The sequence below is a fragment of the Macaca nemestrina genome, chromosome 13 (genome assembly GCF_043159975.1).
Source record: "Macaca nemestrina isolate mMacNem1 chromosome 13, mMacNem.hap1, whole genome shotgun sequence".
Taxonomy (NCBI): Eukaryota; Metazoa; Chordata; class Mammalia; order Primates; family Cercopithecidae; genus Macaca; species Macaca nemestrina.
In genome coordinates, this window is record NC_092137.1 from 9985446 (window position 1) to 10006625 (window position 21180).

At 43.8% G+C, this 21180-nt stretch overlaps 1 protein-coding gene and 1 long non-coding RNA gene across 5 annotated transcripts in view; one reads left to right on the top strand and one right to left on the bottom strand.

Annotated features, from left to right (window-relative positions):
- LOC105486504 (uncharacterized) overlaps window positions 1-17498 on the bottom strand; it is a 38751-nt gene extending 21253 nt beyond the window's left edge. The window contains exons 1-2 of one of the 3 annotated variants that reach the window (XR_011611442.1): window positions 17243-17498; window positions 16613-16716 (exon numbers count right to left, since the gene is read on the bottom strand). This is a non-coding gene — a long non-coding RNA (uncharacterized lncRNA). Of the gene's footprint in view, window positions 1-16612; window positions 16717-16839 lie in introns of all 3 variants that reach the window. The other 2 variants (XR_011611443.1, XR_011611441.1) reach the window with 2 other exon arrangements.
- LOC105486505 (TATA-box binding protein associated factor, RNA polymerase I subunit B) overlaps window positions 17409-21180 on the top strand; it is a 90137-nt gene continuing 86365 nt past the window's right edge. The window contains exons 1-2 of one of the 2 annotated variants that reach the window (XM_011749403.3): window positions 17409-17542; window positions 19217-19315. In XM_011749403.3, coding sequence (XP_011747705.2) covers window positions 17525-17542; window positions 19217-19315 — 117 coding nt within the window. In that variant the 5' untranslated portion in view covers window positions 17409-17524. The other variant, XM_011749404.3, reaches the window with a different exon arrangement.

A 21180-nucleotide genomic window follows, 5' to 3' on the forward strand; every position in this document is an offset into this window, starting at 1 on the left:
AAATATTTTAAAAATAGGCCACAAAAAGCAAAAACTACAAAAGAATACAAAACTACATCAAATTTGGACTTAATCAAAAATTAAAATGTCTGCTCTTTGAAAGCACCATTAGGAAAATGAAAAGGCGAGTCTCATTGGCTTGTACCAGACTATATACATGACTCGTACCAGAACAAATAAAGAATTCTCATGGCTGGGCGCGGTGGCTCACACCCGTAATCCCAGCACTTTGGGAGGCTGAGGCGGGCAGATCATCTGCGGTTAGGAGTTTGAGACCAGCCTAGCCAACATGGTGAAACCCCGTATCTACTAAAAATACAAAAATTAGCCGGGTGTGCCGGGCGCGGTGGCTCAAGCCTGTAATCCCAGCATTTTGGGAGGCCGAGACGGGTGGATCACAACGTCAGGAGATCGAGACCATCCTGCCTAACATGGTGAAACCCCGTCTCTACTAAAAAATACAAAAAACTAGCCGGGCGAGGTTGCGGGCGCCTGTAGTCCCAGCTACTCGGGAAGCTGAGGCAGGAGAATGGCTTGAACCCGGGAGGCAGAGCTTGCAGTGAGCTGAGATCCGGCCACTGCACTCCAGCCTGGGCGACAGAGCAAGACTCCGTCTCAAAAAAAAAAAAAAAAATTAGCCGGGTGTGGTGGTGCGTGCCTGTAGTCCCAGCTATTTGAGAGGCTGAGGCGGGAGAATCACTTGAACCCAGGAGGCAGAGGTTGCAGTGAGCCAAGATCACACCACTGCACTCCAGCCTAGGCAACAAAGTGACACTGTCTCAAAAAAAAAAAAAAAAAAAAGAATTCTCACAACGCAGTAATGATAAAAGACAATTAAAATTGTGTAGAAGATTTGAGCAGATATTTTATTTAAAAAACCACAGATGTCAAATAAGCACATGAAAAAGATGCTGAACATCATTAGTCATTAGGGAAATATAAATTTAAACCAAAAGGAGATACCACTACATACACACTGAAATGGATAAAATTTAAAAGATTGATAATGCCAAGCATTAGAATGGAACAACTTGAACTCTCATACGCTGCTGAAGAAAACTGTACAATCATTTTAGAAAACAGTTTAGCCTAGGCTGGCACAAGGCTCATGCCTAAAATCTCAGCATTTGGGAGGCTGAGGCAGGAGGATCGCTTGAGCCCAGGAGTTCAAGACCAGCATAGGCAACATAGGGAGACCCTGTCTCTACAAAAAAAAGTTAAAAAATTAGCTGGGCATGATGGCACATGCCTGTAGTCTTAGCTACTCAGGAGGCTGAGGTAGGAGGATTGCTTGAGGCCAGGAGGTCTAGGCTGCAATGAGCCGTGATTGCACCACTGCACTCCAGCCTGGGTGGACAGAGTGAGACCCTGTCTCAAAAAAAAAAAAAAAAAAAGAAAGAAAGAAAAAAAAAAGAAGAAAAAGAAAAGGAGTGGCCGGGCGCGGTGGCTCAAGCCTGTAATCCCAGCATTTTGGGAGGCCGAGATGGGCGGATCACGAGGTCAGGAGATCGAGACCATCTGGCTAACACGGTGAAACCCCGTCTCTATTAAGAAATACAAAAAACTAGCCGGGCGAGGTGGCGGGCGCCTGTAGTCCCAGCTACTTGGGAGGCTGAGGCCGGAGAATGGCGTGAACCCGAGAGGCGGAGCTTGCAGTGAGCTGAGATCTGGCCACTGCACTCCAGCCTGGGCAACAGAGCGAGACTCCGTCTCAAAAAAAAAAAAAAAAAAAAAGAAAAAGAAAAAGAAAAGGAAAGGAGCGGAGGGGAGGGGAGGGGAAGGGAGAGGGGAGGTGAAGTGAGAGGGGAGGGGAGGGGAGGGGGGGAGGGGAAGGGAGGGGAGGGAAAGGGAGGAGAGGAGAGAAGTTTAACATTCACTTATAAACTTAACTATTCACTTACCGTATGACTTAGAAATTCTATTCTTAAATATTTGCTCAAGTGTAGTGAAAACATGTCTACACAAAGATTTGTGCCTGAGTTTTCACAGCAGCTTTGTTCAGAGTAGCCGCTGGAAGTGATCCAAATGTCCATCAGTTGGTAAATAGATAAAGAAAAGTTACTAAATGGAATACTACTCAGCAATTAATATGTATGAGCTGACACATGCAGCAAAATAGATGAATTGCAAAGCATTACTAAGGCAAAAAAGGCAACTCCCTGTATGCACCCCTATATGAAGTTCTAGAAAAGGCAAACCTATAGTGATAGTAGATCAGTAATTGCTAGCAGTGAGGGGATTTGGGGATAGAATTTAAAATTACATTTTTGGTACTGGTTGCACTGCTGTATACAGATGTCAAAACTCATCATTGTACACTTAACATCGGTCAATGTTGTTGTGTATAAATTCTTCTGCTGACATTTGAATTCCTCTTTGTCTACTTTTTTGTCATTCTTCTAGCCACTTAGTCGCTTCACATTTAATGGTTCATGACTGCCATGTCTGCTGTTTCAAGGATAGAGTTTGTGTTTCTGTTTAGCTACTTTTCTTATTTTGGGGTAATTTTTCAGAGAAAAAATAAGTGGGAAGTTTTTTCCCGCACCATCTCAAACTTGGAAGTCCTATAGATGTCAGTTAAAGTCATGGGGCTGGAGTTATCCCTATTCCTTTGTGTATTAATGTACATTTTGAGACACTACGAACGAGTTCCCAAAATGATGAATAAGGTCTCCAATCTCCCATATCTCCCCACTTCCTCTGCACCATCCCCCCAATATAGTTATAAAACAGTGTTAGTTATATCAGTAGTTAGGATATACTTTATTATGACTGTGCAAATGTCATTCACTAGAAAACTAGTAACTTAATGCCCATGACACTTTTTTTTTCAGTTCTTCATTTTTACTAGAGTTGTTCATTCCCCACCTTTTTTTTCATTTGTCTGATTTTCTACACACCCACCACTAATTTTTCCTAATGCCCCAACAAGTCAGCCTCAACTCCATCGGTAATGTTTTCCATAATCTCAAACATCACATATTCCTCTAATTCCTGGAGACCTCTTTCTCAGAATCAGCCTTCCTTCCATGGATTCCGTTGAGACTGGATGCTGGGTGGATGTCATTCTGGTTTCTAGTCCCCATCATCCTGAGGGTTCACATTGCCTTGTACATTTTGGATCCCTTGCTTCCTGATATCTTGTTCCATGTGTTCTTTTCTTGGTTACTCCCTTGTTTTTGGTTTGTTTTTTGTTTCATTTGTTTGTTTGTTTGTTTGAGATGGAGTCGTGCTCTGTCACCAGACTGGAGTACAGAGGCGCAATCTTGGCTCACTGCACCCTCCGCCTCCTAGGTTCAAGCAATTCTCCTGCCTCAGCCTCCCGAGTAGCTGGGACTACAGGCATGCACCACCACGCCCAGCTAATTTTTTTGTATTTTTAGTAGAGATGGGGTTTCACCATGTTGGCCAGGATGATCTCGATCTCTTGACCTCATGATCCGCCCACCTCAGCCTCCCAAAGTGCTGTGATTACAGGCGTGAGCCACCACACCCTGCCAGTTACTCCCTTGTTTTGTTGGATCATTACCTCCAGTAGGTCACTAGGTAAGGGAACAAGAGAAGTAGATTATTTCAATTATTGCATGCCTGAAAATACCTTATGCTACCTGATTGGACTGATGGCTTGGCTAAATATAAAAGTGTAGGATGTAAATTAGAGTATTGAGCCGGGCGCGGTGGCGGGCGCCTGTAGTCCCAGCTACTCAGGAGGCTGAGGCAGGAGAATGGCGTAAACCCAGGAGGCGGAGCTTGCAGTGAGCCGAGATCGCGCCACTGCACTCCAGCCTGGGCGACAGAGCGAGACTCCGTCTCAAAAAACAAAAAACAAACAAACAAACAAAAAAATTAGAGTATTGAAGGAATTGGTCCCTTATCTACTAGATTCCAGGATTGTTAAAGAGGCCTGTTGACTTCTGATTTTCTTCTTTTATCTCTGCAAATTAATAGCCTCTTTTCTGTATCTTGGATATTTTAAAATTTCCCAGTGGTGTACCTGACACTGAATCTTTTTCATTCCCTGTGCTAACCCTTTTGATTTGGAAAATCTTGCTTTAGTTCTGGGAAATTTCCTTTGCTCTCCTTCTAGCTTTTTAGTTGTTGGCTTTCAACTTTCCAGACTTACCCTCTTGCTTTACTTTATCTCTTTGCTGCTATTTTTCATCTTTTGGTCTTTTTGCTCTGTCTTCTGGAAGTTTCTCTGGATTAATTTTTTATACTAAGTTTTAATTTTGGTTCTTATATCTTTAACTGTGTAGAAATTTCCCTTGTTTTTAGGATTTTTTTTAAGCTTTCTGGTTCTTGTTTCATGGATACAATATCATCTCTACCCGTTTTGTGGAAATTATTAGTTTGAAGTCGTTTCCGGTTTCTCCTGATTATTTTCCGTATTCTTTTGTTTGTTGTGTTTTCTGTCTTTCAAGTCAGAAGCTCTTCCTGGGTATCTGCAGGTGCTCAGCCATCTGCTCTCATTTTTTACTTGAGCCTAGAAGCTCTTTGCACGTCGCCAGTCTTGGGCCCTAGTGGGCTTTAGCCTCATAGGAAGAAGGAGCTTCAAACAGGCTTGTCATTGTGAAGAATCCCAAATGGCAGTCTCTGCCATCTACTTTAGAGAAGAGTAACTTCCTGCCTGGGGGGATGTAAAACTTGCTACAGGGATTCTAGAAAGGTAGATGGGGCAGCATTCAGATTTCCACTCAATTCCCATTTTCAATCCGGGGTTTCTCCTTCGGCACCTGCCGCCACTGCAAACTCCTCTACAATGACCATGCCTCCTCTTCCATTGTTTTGGTCCTTGTGGACATAATCCTCCTTATTTTACTGCTATTTTAGTGGGGGTGGGGAGAAAAAAAGAAAGAATGCATCTATCCAGCCTGGCCTCCCCTGTTTCTGTCATAAGGAGCTTGAATGGGATTCAGAGAAGGTTGGCTTCTCCAGGACTCCCCCCCTACTCCTAAGTCACCACTTCAATCTGGGTCTCGATTTCCTCATCCATAAAATGGAAGAATAGTGCCGCAAACACACTTCAGAGATACTGCAGGTTCCTTTCCAGATCACCGCAATAAAATAAATAATGCAATAAATGCGAGTCACACAAATATTTTGGTTTCTCAGCAAATATAAAAATTATCTTTACACTATGCTATCGTCTATTATTTGTGCGATAGCATTATGTCTAAAAAATACGTATCTTAATTTTAAAACACTGTACTACTAAAAAATGCCAACGATCCAATCAACGATCCAACCAGCAGGCTCCAATCCTTTTGCTGGTGGAGGGTCTTGCCTCAGTTTTGATGGCTGCCGACTGGTCAGGGTGGTGGCTGCTGAAGGTTGCAGAGGCTGTGGCAATGTCATAAAATAAGACAACAATGAAGCTTGCTGCATTGACTGGTGCTTCCTTTCATGGAAGATTTCCCTGTAGTATGCCATGCCGTTTGGTAGCATTTTACCCACAGTAGAACGCTTTCGAATTTAGAGTCACTCCTCTCAAACCCTGCCACTGCTTTATCAACTAAGCTTACGGAATATTCCAAATCCTTTGTTGTCATTTCAACAATGTTCACGGCATCTTCACTAGGAGCAGGCTCCATCTCAAGAAACCACTTTCTCTGCTCATCCATAAGAAGCAACGCCTCATCCATTTACCATGAGATTACAGCAAATCAGTCACATCTGCAGGCTCCACTTCTAATTCTAGTTCTCTTGTTGTTGCCATCACATCTGCAGTTACTTCCTCCACTGAGTCGCTGAGTCTTGAACCCTTCAAAGTCATCCATGGGAGGAGGAATCAGCTTCTTCCAAACTCCTGTTAAAATGGATGTTTTGTCCTCCTCCCATGAATCACAAATGTTCTTAATGGCATTTAGAATGGTGACACCCTTCCAGCAAGTTTTCCATTTACTTTGCCCAGATCCATCAGAGGAATCACTATCTATGGCAGCTATAGCTTTACAGAGTGAATTTCTTAAATAATAAGACTTGAAATTTGAAATTACTCCTTGATCCATGGGCTGCAGAATGGATGTTGTATTAATAGGTAGGAAAACAGCACTAATCTTGTACATCTCCATCAGAGCTCTCAGGTGACCAGGTGCTGCATTGTCAATGAGCAGTTATTGTTTGAAAGACATCTTTTTTTTTTTTTTTTTTTCCTGAGCAGTAGATCTCAACAATAGGCCTTAAATATTCAGTAAATCATGGCATAAACAAAGGTGCTGTCATCCAGGCTTGGTCGTTCCATTTAGAGAGCCCGGGCAGAATAGATTAAGCCTAATTCTTAAGGACCCTGGGATTTTCAAAATAGCAAATGAACATTGGCTTCAACTTAAAGTCACCAGCTTGTCTTAGCCTATAACAAGAGAGACAGTCTGTCCATTGAAGCTTTAAAACCAGACATTGACTTCTCTTTAGCTATGAGAGTCAGAGATGGCATCTTCTTCCAATATAAGGCTGTTTCATCTACATAGAAAATCTGCTGCTGTTTTGTTTTTGTTTTTGAGACAGGTCTCACTCTGTCACCTGGCTGGAGTGCAGTGGTGTGATCTCGGCTCACTGCAAACTCCACCTCCCAGATTCGAGCGATTCTCCCACCTCAGCCTCCCAAGTAGCTGGGACTATAGGTACTCACCACCACGCCCAGCTAATTTTGTGTGTGTGTGTGGTAGAGATGAGGTTTCACCCTGTTGGCCAGGCTCGGCTCAAACTCCTGACCTCAAACGATCCACTTGCCTTGACCTCCCAAAGTGCTGGGATTATAGGCGTGCGCCACCATGCCTGATCAACATAGAAAAACTGTTGTTTCGTGTAGCCACCTTCATCCATGATCTTAGCTGGATCTTCTAGACGACTTGCTGCAGCTTCTCCACCAGCACTTGCTGCTTCTCTTTGTACTTTATGTTCTGGAGGTGACTTCTTTCTTTCAACCTCATAAACCAACCTCTGCTAGCTTCAGGCTTTTCTTCTGCAGCTTCCTCACCTCTCTCAGCCTTCATAAAACTGAGAGTTAAAGCCCTGCTCTGGATGAGACTTTAGTTTAAGGGAATGTTGTGGCTGCTCCGATCTATCCAGACCACCAAAAGTTTTCTCCACATCAGCAATAAAACTGTTTTGTTTTCTTAAAATTTGTGTGTTCACTGAAGTAGTACTTTCAATTTCCTTCAAGAACTTTCTCTTTGCATTCATAACTTCTGTTTGATGCAAGAGGGCTAGCTTTTGGGTTAGCTCAGCTTTCAACATGCCCTTCTCACTAAGCTTGATCATTTCTAGCTTTTTATTTATTTTTTAATTTAATTTTTTTTCCTGAGGCGGGGTCTTGCTCTGTTGCCCAGGCTGGAGTGCAGTGGTGCAATCTCAGCTCAATGCCACCTCTGCCTCCCGGATTCAAGCAATTCTCCTGCCTCAGCCTCCCAAGTAGCTGGGATTACAGGTTTGTGCCACCACGCGCAGCTAATTTTTGTATTTTTATTAGAGATGGGGTTTCACCACGTTGGCCAGGCTGGTCTCAAACTTCTGTGATCCACCCACCTCCATCTCCCAAAGTGCTGGGATTACAGGTGTGAGATTTTTATGTTCTGGAGGTGGCGTCAGCCCTAGATTTTTATTTAAAATGAGAGACCTGCAACTCTTCCTTTCACTTGAACACTTAGAGGCCATTGTAGGATTATTAATTGGCTTAATTTCAATATTCTTGTGTCTCAAGAGATAGGGAGGCCTGAGGAGAGGGAGAGACATAAGGGAATGGCCGGCTGGTGGAGCTGTCAGAACATGCATCACATTTATCCATGACGTTTGCCATCTTACATGGGTGGGGTTTGTGGCACCCTCAAAAGTTACAGCAGTGACATCAAAGATCACTGATCACCATAACAGATATAATAATGGAAATGGCTGAAATAGTGTGAGAATTATTAACATGTGACACAGACACGGAGCGAGCACGTGTTATCAGGAACGCGGCGCTGGAAAACCTGCTCAGCACGGTCGCCACAAACCTTCGAGTTTTGTTTTTTTTAATGTAGTATCTCTAAAGTTCAATAAAGTGAAGCACAATACAACGAGGTATGTCTATAGATAAATTTTATTTTATTTTATTTTACTATTGTTATTTTTTGACACGGAGTCTCACTCTGTCACCCAGGCTGGAGTGCAATGGCAAGATCTCATCTCACTGCAACCTCCGCCCCCAGGTTCAAGCAATTCTCCTGCCTCAGCCTCCTGAGTAGGTGGGACTACAGGTGCCTGCCACCACACCTGGCTAATTTTTGTGTTTTTAGTAGAGATGGGGTTTTGCCATGTTGGCCAGGCTGGTCTCCAACTCCTAGCCTCAAGTTATCCGCCTGCCTCAGCCTCCCAAAGCACTGGGATTACAGGTGTGAGCCACCAGGCCTGGCCGATACATTTTATTTTATTTTATTTTTTAGAGATGAGGGAGGGGGTCTCACTATGCTTTCCAGGCTGGTCTTGAACTCCTGGCTCAAGCAATCTTCCCATCTCAGCCTACTAAATTGTTGGGATTATAGGCGAGAGCCACTGCACCCAGCCAAATTTCAGGAACTCTTTCTATTCTGAAATTGCATGTTTCAGGAAACCAGACCTGGTCTCCATGGGTATTTTATTTGTTTGTCATATTTTTGGTGTTCCCAAAATGTGCCGCCAGCCTCCTTTTCTGGATTTCTTCTACCTTTCTCCAGAATCAATGGATCCTTGAGCAGAGCTGGCTCCATGGGTTTTGTAAAGGCTACAGAGTCCCAGGACCTCGTATTCAGGAGGGCCTCGTGCTTGGTTTAATCTTCCGCTCTCACTGTCTTGAAATTCTTACTAACTTTTGAGCAACGGGCTACATATTTTCATCTTGTGTTGGTTCCCACAAATTAGGTAGCCAGTCCTGGCCATGGGACAGTCACAAGCCAGAAGTCACCTTTCAAAGATCTTAACGCTCATGGCCAGAGACAGAACTTCTGTGGCTCTGTTACCCTGCTTCCTGGAAGGGAGGGAGGAGCAAGACCGGTTTGCCCCAAGCCTATAAATGGATAAACCAGTCCCCAACAGGTTCTGCAACTTGCCTGAGATCCTATCGCTCATGAGTTTGAGAAACTCTTGAGTTATTTAAGCCACACTCTTAGAAGGTTGTTTTGCTTCTGTTTAACTGGTGCTGTGCCTTCTGGCTATTGAGCTCCTATGACAAAGTGATTTTGCATCCAGAGTACTTTATTCATTCATCCATTCATTCACTAAAGAAACCTTTATTAAGCACTTGGTCTGTTAGCAGAAAAAGTAGGCTCTTTGGAACAGGCAGAATGGAGTTAAGTTCCCTCTTGGCCTCTTGCTGGTTGGGTGACCTGATTACACCTCCTGAGCCTCAGTTTCCTTTACTGTTTAATGACAACAGTTAAGAGATCATTTGGGTAATGGGCCTGGTACAATGCCTGACAGAGTCTGTGCCTAGCAAATACCCGCTCCTTAGCCTTCCTCAGGGCTATGCAACCTGCAGGTGGTTGCAGTTTTAGTTATGGGCAGACCAGGCTACCAGCAGGCCTTGGAGCTCCTGGAGGAGCCATTCAGAGGGCAAGTGCTGGATACTCTCTTCTCTCTAGCAGGAACATGGAGGGTGGATGAGAAGCAGCAAGGATGATGTTTGCCTTCTGGATCATGCCTGTGCCTTGTGATTAGCATTTAATAGGCTCCCAGAAAGCTTTGAAGATAATCATATGTCTACCCCTCCCTTTTGACTGATGATCTTGATGTGATATACACTTATGTCAGTGAGGAAATTGGGACGCCCTTGCAATGAGCCAAGAGTTGCTCTTTAGCTTTCAAAAACTTAAAGTCTAGTGAAAATTCAGCCCACAATAGAGTGGCACAGGAATTTGTCTTCAGAAATGCCTCCTCCACAAAGCTGTTTTGTGGGATGAATGGGGGACGATATGGTAAAATAAGCTTAATGACAATTTATGGTATTCGTACCTCACTTTTCCATGTACAAAGTTTTGACAAAGTCCTTGTATATCCATCATCCCATTCGTGCCTTCAAGCCCCATAAGGTGGTCTGATAAAGTTATCACTCCCAGACTGCAGATGAGAAAACTGAGACTCATTGAAGTGATTCGTCCAGGCCATATAGCTAGCAGGGAAGTAGCAGGGCCAGGACTTAAATCTACTACTCTCTTGAGTCCAGAGACCCTCCTCTGTTGCCTCAAGGTAGTATTTAGCGATTGCCACACCTCTTTAGCTAAACTTTTAGCTGACTTGTTCTGAGTTCTAAGCCCTGGGATGTTGGCAGTATCAGGGGGTGAGGAGGAGGCGGTAGGACCAGCTCCAATGGGGCCACACCCTGAATATCAGGGCTGCAGCCCAGTTGAGTTGTGGCCACATTCCTTGAATTCCCGTGACCTGGTCACATAAGAATAATGCAGCCCCTGGGGTGGTCTCATCAGAGCCATATCTGTCCCTCTCACCACTCAAGGGCTCACTCCTGTAATTCTGCCTCTCTCCTATGTAACCCATGCTTGATTTCCATTAGCATACAAAATGCTGCAGTCGTTCAAATTCTCTTCAACTCCCTTCAGCTCTTGCCCAAGTCTTGCTCCCCCTTTCAGGGAGTTGTCACCACTTGTGTCCCCTTTCCCTCCTCTCATTCTGCCTTAAACCTGCTCCAATTAAACTTTCATCCTTATCACTTTCCTGAAATCACCGTGTCAATGCTGTGTATCTTGCTAAGTCCTATGCTGAACTCACTCAAACTCTTAATAGCATTTGACATTTCTTTCTTCTTGAAACTTACTTCATGTAGCTTACGGTCACCACACTCCTCTGGTTCTCCTCCTTCTCCATCATCTTTGCTGGATGTTTCTGCTGTCCCTGACTTCTAATGCTATGGTGTCCTGCGACTTAGCCCTGGGCTCTCCTCTCCCACCTGCCATCTACCCTCACTTCCTAGGTGTCTTCACTTTGTCCATGGCTTTATAGCCCCCATAGACACTGATGACTTCCAAATTCATATCTCCAGCCAGAATATCTCCTTGGAATTCCAAACTCATGTGTTGACTTCCTCCTCAATATTTTCTCTTGTATTACCGATAGACATGCCAAATTTTGTCCCAAATCTTGAGTTTTCACCCCAACATCTGCTCACAATCATCTCGTAGTCTCCTCCACTCACTACAGTATGGCATCCTTGATTCCTCTCTTTTGCTCACAACTACATCCAGTCCATTGTTGGCTCCACCTTCAAAACACACCTGTTTCTCATTGCCCTTCTCTAGTGCCCTACACCAGGCACCACATACATCTTTAGGCTGGATTCCTGGTACAGCCTCCCAATTAGTCATCTCCATTGTGCCCTTATCCTTTATAGTCAGCCTGAGTAAGACTTCAAGGCATAAATCAGACTGCATCATTCCTCTGTTCAAAATCCTTCAATGACTTCTCCACTGACTTAGAATTAGATCAAAATACCTAACCATGGTCCCAGACAGAATATTCAAAATACCCATATTTAACATCTGGTAGAGGAATGCATAGTCATATATAAGTTTCTATATAAATCAAACATTTTAAATATATTATCTTCTATTTTCCAAATGAACCAAACTATATTTATCTATATAATAAAACTGCTGGCTGGGTGTGGTGGCTCACACCTGTAATCCCAGCACCGTGGGAAGCCGAGGTGGGAGGATCACTTGAGGTCAGGAGATCAAGGCCAGCCTGGCCAACATGGGGAAACCCCATCTCTACCAAAAATACAAAAATTAACTGGGCATGGTGGCACAAACCTGTAATCCCAGCTACTTGGGAGGCTGAGGCAGAAGAATCGTTGGAACTCAGGAGGCAGAGGTTGCAGCAAGCCGAGATTGTGCCACTGCACTCTAGCATGGGCGACAGAGTGAGACTCCATCTCAAAAAAAAAAAAAAAAAGCTTAAAAAATGATATTAATATAACACAGAGCATGCATCAAATCAGCCTAATACTCTAAGTCATTTATTGCTTTTCAGAAATAATTGGTGTGAACAGTGAACAATCTGAAAAAGAAATTAAAAAACTAATCCCATTTACAATAGCCAAAGAAAATGAAATACCTAGGAATTAACCAAAGAAGTAAAAGATCTCTATAATGTAAACTACAAAACAGTGATGAAAGGAATTGAAGAGGACACCAAAAAATGGAGAGATATTCTATGTCCATGGATTGGAATAATCAATGTTGTTAAAATGTCCATACTACCCAAAGCAATCTACAGATTCAATGCAATCCCTATCAAAATACCGATGACATTCTTCACAGAAAGGCAAATAACTGCCGTAAAATTTATGTGGAACCACAAAAGACCCCGAATGCCAAAGTTATCCTAAGCAAAAAGAACAAAGCTGGAGGTATCACATTAACTGACTTCAAATTATACTCAGAGCTATAGTAATCAAAATAGTATGCTATTAGCATAAAAACAGACACATAGCCCAACAGAACAGAATAGAGAACACAGAAACAAATCCACACACTTACAGTAAACTAATTTTTGACAAAGGGGCCAAGAACATACACTGAGGAAAAGAGTCTCTTCAATAAATGGTGCTGGGAAAACTAAATATCCATAAGCAAAATACAAAACTAGACCCCTGTATCTCACCACATACAAAAATCAAATTGAAATGGATTAAAGACTTAAATCTAAGACCTCAAAATATGAAACTACTAAAAGAAAACATTGGGGAAATTCTCCAGGACATTGGTCTGGGCAAAAATTTCTTGATTAATACCCCACAAGCACAGGCAACCAAAGCAAAAATGGACAAATTAGATCACATCAAATTAAAAAGCTTCTGCACAGCAGAGGAAACAATCAACAAAGTGAAGAGACAACCCGCAGAATGGGAGAAAATATTTGCTAGCTATCCATCTGACAAGTGATTATTAGCCAGAATATATAAGGAGCTCAAACAAGTCTACAGGAAAAAAATTCTAATAATCCAATAAAGAAATCAGCAAAATATTTTAATAGACATTTCTCAAAAGAAGACATACAAATGGCAAACAGGTATATGAAAAGGTGCTCAACATCATCGATCATCAGAGAAATGAAAATCAAAACTACAATCTCGGCTGGGCATGGTGGCTCACGCCTGTAATCTCAGCACTTTGGTAGGCCGAGGCAGGTGAATCACGAGGTCAAGAGATAGAGACCATCTTGGCCAACATGGTGAAACCCCGTCTGTACTAAAAAAATACAAAAATTAGCTGGGTGTGGTGGCACGTGCCTATAGTCCCAGCTACTCGGGAGGCTGAGGCATGAGAATCGCTTGAACCTGGGGGGCGGAGGTTGTAGTGAGCTGAGATTGTGTCACTGCGCTCCAGCCTGGGCAAGAGCAAGACTCTGTTTCAAAACAAACAAACAACAACAACAACAACAAAACCCTACAATCTCATCCCAGTTAAAATAGTTTATATCCAAAAGACAGGCAATAACAAACACTGGTGAGGATGTAGAGAAATCAGAACCCTCAAACACTGTTGGTGGGGATGCAAATTAGTACAAGCATTAGGGAGAACAGTTTGGAGGTTCCTCAAAAAACTAAAAATAGAGTTACCATATGATCCAGCAATCCCACTGCTGGATATATACTCAAAGGAAAGGAAATCAATATATTGAAGAGATACCTGCACTCCCATGTTTATTGCAGCACTGTTTACAATAGCCAAGGTTTAGAAGCCACCTAAGTGTCTGTCACAAGATGAATGGATAAAGAAAGTGTGGTACATATTCACAATGGAGTACTATTCAGCCATGCAAAAGAGTGAAATCCTGTCATTTGTAATAACATGAACGGAACTGGAAGTCATTATGTTAAGTGAAGTAAGCCAGGCACAGAAAGACAAACGTCACATGTTCTCACTTATTTGTGGGATCTAAAAATCAAAACAATTCACTTTATGGAGGTAGAGAGTAGAAGATTGGTTATCAAGAGGCTGGGCCAGGTAGTTGGTCAGGGGCAGGGAATGGTGAAGAGGGAGGTGGGGATGGTTAATGAATACAAAAGTAATAGAAAGAATGAATAAGACCTAGTATTTGCTAGCACAACAGGGTGACTATAGTCAATAATAATTTACTTGTGCTTTTAAAAATAACTAAGAGCGTATATGGCCAGGCGCGGTGGCTCACACCTGTAATCTCAGCACTTTGGGAGGCCGAGGCGGGCAGATCATGAGGTCAGGAGATTGAGACCATCCTGGCTAACACGGTGAAACCCCATCTCTACTAAAAATACAAAAAAAGTTAGCCAGGCATGGTGGCGGGCGCCTGTAGTCCCAGCTACTTGGGAAGCTGAGGCAGGAGAATGGCATGAATCCAGGAGCGGAGGTTGCAGTGAGCCAAGATCTTGCCACTGCACTCCAGCCTCGATTACTGTATGATTTATTTTTTCTCTTTTATTTATTTTTTAAATCTTTATTCTTTTTTCTCTACTTTTTCTTTTAACATTTTTTAATTTTGAGAAAAGGTCTTGCTTTGTCACCTAGGCTAGAATGCAGTGGCATGACCACAGCTCACTGCAGCCTTAACCGATCCTCCCACCTCAGTCTCCCTAGTACCTGAGAGTATGGGACTGTGCCACCACACCCAGCTAATTTTTTTAATTTTTTGCAGAAATGAGGTCTCATTATATTGCCCAGGCTGATCTCAAACTCCTGGGCTTAAGTGTTCTGTCCACCATGGCCTCCCAAAATGCTGAGATTACAGGCTTGATGTTAAACTAACCTTGCATTCCTAGAATAAACCTAACTTGGCTATGATTTATTATCCTATTTATATATTGCTGAATACAACAGGATGTACATTCAATTTACTGATGTTTTGTTTGGAACTTTTGCATGTATGTTTATAAGAGGAATTGATCTTTAATTTTGACTTTTCTTGAAATATCCTTGTCAAGTTTTGGTGTCAACGTCATGCTTGTCTCCTAAAATGTGTTGGTAAATGCTCCTCTTTTTTCATTATTTGGAAGCATCTGTATAAGATGGGTGTTCTTTCTTTCTTTTTACAATTATTATTATTATTATTGAGACAGAGTCTCACTCTGTCAACCAGGCTGGAGTGCAATGGCACAATCTTGGCCCACTGCAACCTCCGCCTCCCAGGTTCAAGCAATTCTTGCGCCTCAGCCTCCCAAGTAGCTGGGATTACAGGCATGCAACACCACGCCCGGATAATTTTTGTACTTTTAATACAGATGAGGTTTTGTCATGTTGGTCAGGTTGGTCTCGAACTCCTGGCCTCAAATGTTCTCCTGCCCCAGCCTCCTAAAGTTCTAGATTACAGGCACGAGCCACCATGACTGGCCTATTTCTTTCTTAAAAATTTGGTAGAATTTGGCCAGGCGTGGTGGCTCATGCCTGCCAGTACTTTGGGAGGCCGAGGTGGGCAGATCACAAGGTCAGGAGTTCGAGATCAGCCTGGCCAGTATGGTGAAACTCCATCTCTACTAAAAATACAAAAATTAGCCAGGCATGGTGGCAGGTGCCTGTAGTCCCAGCTATTCAGGAGGCTGAGGCAGGAGAATTGCTTGAATCCGGGAAGCAGAGGTTGCAGTGAGCTGAGACTGCACCACTGCACTCCAGCCTGGGCAAATGAGCGAGACTCTGTCTTTAAAAAAAAAAAAAAAAAAAAAATTGGTTGAATTTTCACATTTATTGGCCTAGAGTTGTTCAGAATATCCCCTTATGATCTTTTTAATGTCTGTGGTATTTGTAGTGATGCCCCTACATATTGGTTAGTGATGCCACCGTTATCAGTTACTTTGATTTTCTTTGCTCCATTGCTCAGACTGAAGCACAGTGGCCTGATTATAGCTCACGGCAGCCTTGAGCTCCTGGGCTCAAGCAAACCTCCTGTCTCATCCTCCCAAGTAGCTAGGACTGCAGGTGTGCACCACCAAGCTGGGCTCTTCTTTTCTTTTCGATCAATCTTTCCAGAGTTTATCGAATGTATTAGTCTTTTCAAAGAGTTAATGTTAGTTTGTCGAGACTCTTTTCTTAAAAAATATCTTTTAAGCTGGGCGCGGTGGCTCACGCCTGTAATCCTAGCACTTTGGAAGGCCGAGGCGGGCAGATCACTTGAGGTGAGGAGTTCGATATCAGCCTGGACAACATGGTGAAACCCCGTCTCTACTAAAAATACAAAAATTAGCTGGGCGTGGTGGCACGTGCCTGTAATCCCAGGTACTTGGGATGCTGAGGCAGAAAAGAGAATTGCTTGAACCTGGGAGGTGGAGGTTGCAGTGAGCTGAGTTGGTGCCATTGAACTCCAGCCTATAGAGATGAGGACTCAATATGTTGGGCAGGCTGGTCTCCAACTCCTGCCCTCCAGCAATCCTCTGGCCTTCACCTCCCAAAGTGATGGGATTACAGGCACCAGCCACCACAGCCTCTGTGGAGCCTCTCTATCGAAGCTTGCTTTCTCTTTTTTAAACATTTCCTTCATCCCATTATTTTTCAGTTTAACCTTTTTTCTAACTTCTTGAGATATATGATTATATCAAAAGATCTTTCTTGAACATCCCATTTCAGACTGAAACCACTCTCCTCTTTTTCTCCTTGGCACTCACCACCATTTAACATACCACATATTTTCCTCATTTATTTTTGTCTCTCCCCATCAGAATGGAATCTCCACGAAGGCAAGGACTTTTGTTTACTGCTGAATCCCCCGGACCGAAACCAGTTCCTGTTTAATAAATAAAACAAGGAATGAATGTGTTAAATGAAGAAACAATAAGAGCTAAATTTATTGAGCAGTTACCGAGACTCAATTATATTCACTCATGCATTTATTTATTCAGTTATTTACTTATTTAGAGAAGGGGTCTCCCTTTGTTGCCCCGCAGGTCTCCAACTCCTGGCCTCAAGCAATCCTCCCAGCTCAGCCTCCCCAGGATTACAGGGGTGAACCACCACGCCTGGCGGAGACTCAATTATAAGGGGCTCACAGATAACATCTAATTCTTACAGAGGAGGAAACTGAGGCACAAGTGAGCAGGAGAGCCGTGATTGGAAACCTAGGTCTAACTCACGGCCCGTGAGCTTTCCTCCAAGTCCCGAGGCTTCCCCTTAAAAAAGCCAGCGAGGGATGAGACCCGGAGGGCAGAACCCACGGAGGGCGGAGCCCACGGAGGACAGAAACCACGCTCGCGAGCTCGGCCTTGCGCGGCCCCTAGCAGCCAGACTAGCAAGCCGGTCTTGGAATGAATGACCTTCGCAACGGAGCTTGATCGAATCACTCAGCAGTAGGCGTCGCCCACTTTCTTATTGGTTGGTTTTGGTTCTCAAGAGTAGGAAACAAAGATAGTCCGCGAGGGGGCTGCGGGCTTCGCGGAGCCTCGCCCAGGGGCGCGCTGGTTCCCTGCCGCGCAGGCGCACGGAATCCTCGGCTCGGATCTCGCGTTTCCGGCCGTAGGGCTTCTCCCGCCTCTCCCGGAAGCTGCGCTCGCTACCCGGGTAACGGGTCCCGGCTGTGAAGCTTCCGCGGCGCCCCGATGGACCTCGAGGAGGCGGTAAGGAGGCGGTGCGCCTGGCGGGCCCCTACTGCCGGGGCCGGAGGGGAGAGAAGCTGAGGAGGAGCGGCGGAGAACGCCTCGGGTTGGGGCGGCCACCGGTTGGAGGAAGGCGGGGCGGAGGGCTGCGGGGCGGGGTGACGACTGGGCGCTGGCCGGCCGCATGCGCGGGCGGCGTTGGTAAAGAGGCTGGAGTTTCTGGCTCGGCTAGGTTGTGGGCGAGGGAGGGTGTGGGGTTTGTCGTTATGGATGTTTGTGTTTAAGGATGAAGTTGTGGGTTTTGTGAGGTGGCCACCCACAGGGCTCATCCTCTAGACTGGACCACCCACAAGTTCCCTTTAATGCTGGGGTGGGTGAAGGGGGAGCAGGGTTTGGAACCTGAGATGCCCCCGGGTAACCCCTGTCGGTCTCTCCGGGAATCCTCGCCGCTGTCTCCTGCAGGGATTCTGAATTCGGGTTTGGGAACTCCCCAAATTTTCCAGCTGTCATTTATCGTAGTGTTAGTACGGGGTCATTGAACACTTTACCAAGTTGCCAAAATTAATTTGGCATGCATTTTTTTTTATTTTAGGTGCTACGTAAAATGGCACATTTTTGTTTTTTTCTTTTTGAGACAAGGTCTCACTTTGTCCCCCAGGCTGGAGTGCAGTGGCACATCACGATCACGGTTCACTGCAGCCTCGACCTCCTGGACTCGAGAGATCCTCCCGCCTCAGCCTTCCAATTAGCTAGTACTGCAGACGTGCGCCACCACTCCCGGCTAATTTTTTTTTTTTTTTTGGTAGGGGCAGGGGTCTCGCTATGTTGTCCAGACTGGTATTGAACTCCTGGGCTCAGGCGATCTTCCTGCCTCAGCCTTTGCAAAGTGCTGGGATTACAGGGGTGAGCCCCCGCACCCGGCCAAATGGCAAATGGCACACACTTTGATGGTATTAAATGGTACTTGATAATTAGATCAACGCTAACAACAAGTCAAACTCCAAAGAGTTGGGAATCAGAGAATTAGGCCTGTATATACGGAAGCAGTACGGCCTTATAATACGGGCTTAAAAAATGTTTATTGAATGATGGTTGGCTAACTTCTGTAGATGCTAGGCTGATGAAATTAATCATTGTAACTCACCATTAGCTAGTGTATCCCCAGACTAGGGACCATGTCTGGTCTGTTCTGCCCACCATTGAATCCCCAGCACTTAGTAAAAAGCCTAGTACACCCAGAGTTGATACTCTTTATGCTCCCGAGTGGATAAATCGAAACTGGAAACCAGTACAAATCTAGTTCCTCTGTGGTATGCGCTTTTAGTGTCCTGGAGGAGTTCCAAATGGTATTTGCATTTTTAAAGTCTTCTCTATACTTATTTGTCATCTTCTTTCTCACAGAATTTTCAAGGAGCTTTGTTTACTCATCTTTGGTTCCAGTTTACCCCTACTACCTCCTTTTCTTTATTTTTCCTCTCACATTGCATATTTCAATAAATTTTCTCCAGCAGTTTAATTCGATTTCATACCGCTCCTCTCCTTGTTTGCAGATAATCTCTCTGATATATTTTCTATTGTGTATGATTTTTTGTTTATAAAGTTGCAAGGAACACACTAAGTAGAACTGCAGGGTTTAGGTACGATGTATTGAATGTGGTTTGATGGGAACACCTTTTCTGTCCTCTTCTCCCATAGGAAGAGTTTAAAGAACGCTGCAGTCAGTGTGCTGCTGTCTCATGGGGCCTTACTGATGAAGGCAAATATTATTGCACTTCTTGCCACAATGTTACAGAGGTAAGTAACAAATACCATTTATGAGTTTGCTTATGTTTTAAAAATTACTATTTCAGCCTGCTATGTAGTCTAAGTCCCAAAGAATTTGGTTAATTTTTGTCACTCATGCAATGCCAACATTCCAAGGATGTGAGTGGTCTTGGGTACTTACACATAGGTTAAGGGATTTGTGAATTAGATTGAGGATGAGTTTTTGAAATTATGTTGGGCCACATTTATAAATGATTTCTTATTCAGAGTATATGGTTGAGGGAAATAATTAAAATTGTACTTAGAAGATGATGCATTTCTTTTTATTAGTACTTATTTACATTTTTAAAATGTGTCATGGTTGCTTAGAGGTTTGGAAGATGGAATGTTAGAAAACTTGAGGACTGGGCTGGGCGCGGTGGCTTATGCCTATAATCCCAGCACTTTGGGAGGCTGAGGCAGGTGGATCACCTGAGGTCAGGAGTTCGAGACCAGCCTGGCCAACATGGGAAAACCCCGTCTCCACTAAAAATACAAAAATTAGTCGGGCGTGGTAGCATGCGCCTGTAGTCCCAGCTACTCAGGAGGCTGAGGCAGGAGAATTGCTTGAACCTGGGGGCAGAGGTTGCAGTGAGATGAGATCACGCCACTGTACTTCAGCCTGGGCAACAGAGCAAGACTCCATCTAAAAAAAAAAAAAAGCTTAAGGACTGTTGGGAATATTGGAACTACACTTCATTATCCTTTTATCTTTGTATAGTACCTTACAGATTACAAAGTGTTTTTGGATTCATTATCTCATTTCCTCCTCATCACCAATGTGAGAGCCTATTGATAGGGCTCACAATTTGAGTGAGTTTGCCAAAGTTACCCAAGTTCCAGGACTTGAATATGAGTCTTCTGACTTCAGCGTTCATTTTACCTATCTTGTCATACTGTCCTGTGTAACCTTGGTAAACGAGGCTACCTTCACGTTGTGAGGGCTAGGTCCTATTGTGGTGAACACACCTGCAGGCCAGCATCACCAAAATAATCAAGGGTGTAGAGAGTCTGCTAGTAGACGGGCTAAATGTGGCCAGGACTCTCCTCTGTGGAAAAGGATTTCCTCAAATCTACAGAGCCAGGAAGGGACAAATGTTACCTTCACCGTACGGGCTTAAGAAAGGCAAATTTGGGACAATAAAAGTAACTGTAGACTTCTGCTTCTGGCTGAGATGGAGTAGCAGAGACCAGACTTAACTTTGTCCGCTAAACAACGAAAAACCTGGACAAAATATATGAAACGAGTAAAAGGAAAAAAATTTTCCCTTGAAAAAACTGGTGAATTGAGCTTGCAAGTCTGTCACACAAGTGCTTTTCCTTGAGACAGTGTTCTTGAGTCTGCAGCTGGAATGCTTATCTCTGCTTCCTATTTAGTCACACAGAATATTAAAAAGATATGTGCTCACTTGATGAAATTGTTGGGGTGATGGAGTTATTTATTATCTTGATTATAGTGATGGTTTCGTGGAGATATATTTTGTGTGTGTGTCTGTGTATGTCAGATTGTGCACCTGACAGATATGCACTTTGGTCCTCACCCTCAGTGTGTAGTAAGGAGCTAGCAGTTTTACTCACTGTTGCTTTTGTACTATAGTGCAGGTGTAAACACGGTGAAGAAAGATTGTGTCTAATGGAGTATTTGCCGTTAGTAGATGAAGTCCACATACTATTTTTGTAGGAGTTGAACTACATTAACTAATTGCTTTTCTATTTCTGGTTTTGATAGTTTCCGTTTGATTCTGTTTGATCAAATCTGCTGCAGTCATTTTTTAGTTTGAAAGATCCTAATACCACTACCTAGCTCCACATTTGAAAGACTGTCAACTCCTGTGAAGTAATTTGTCAAGAATGTA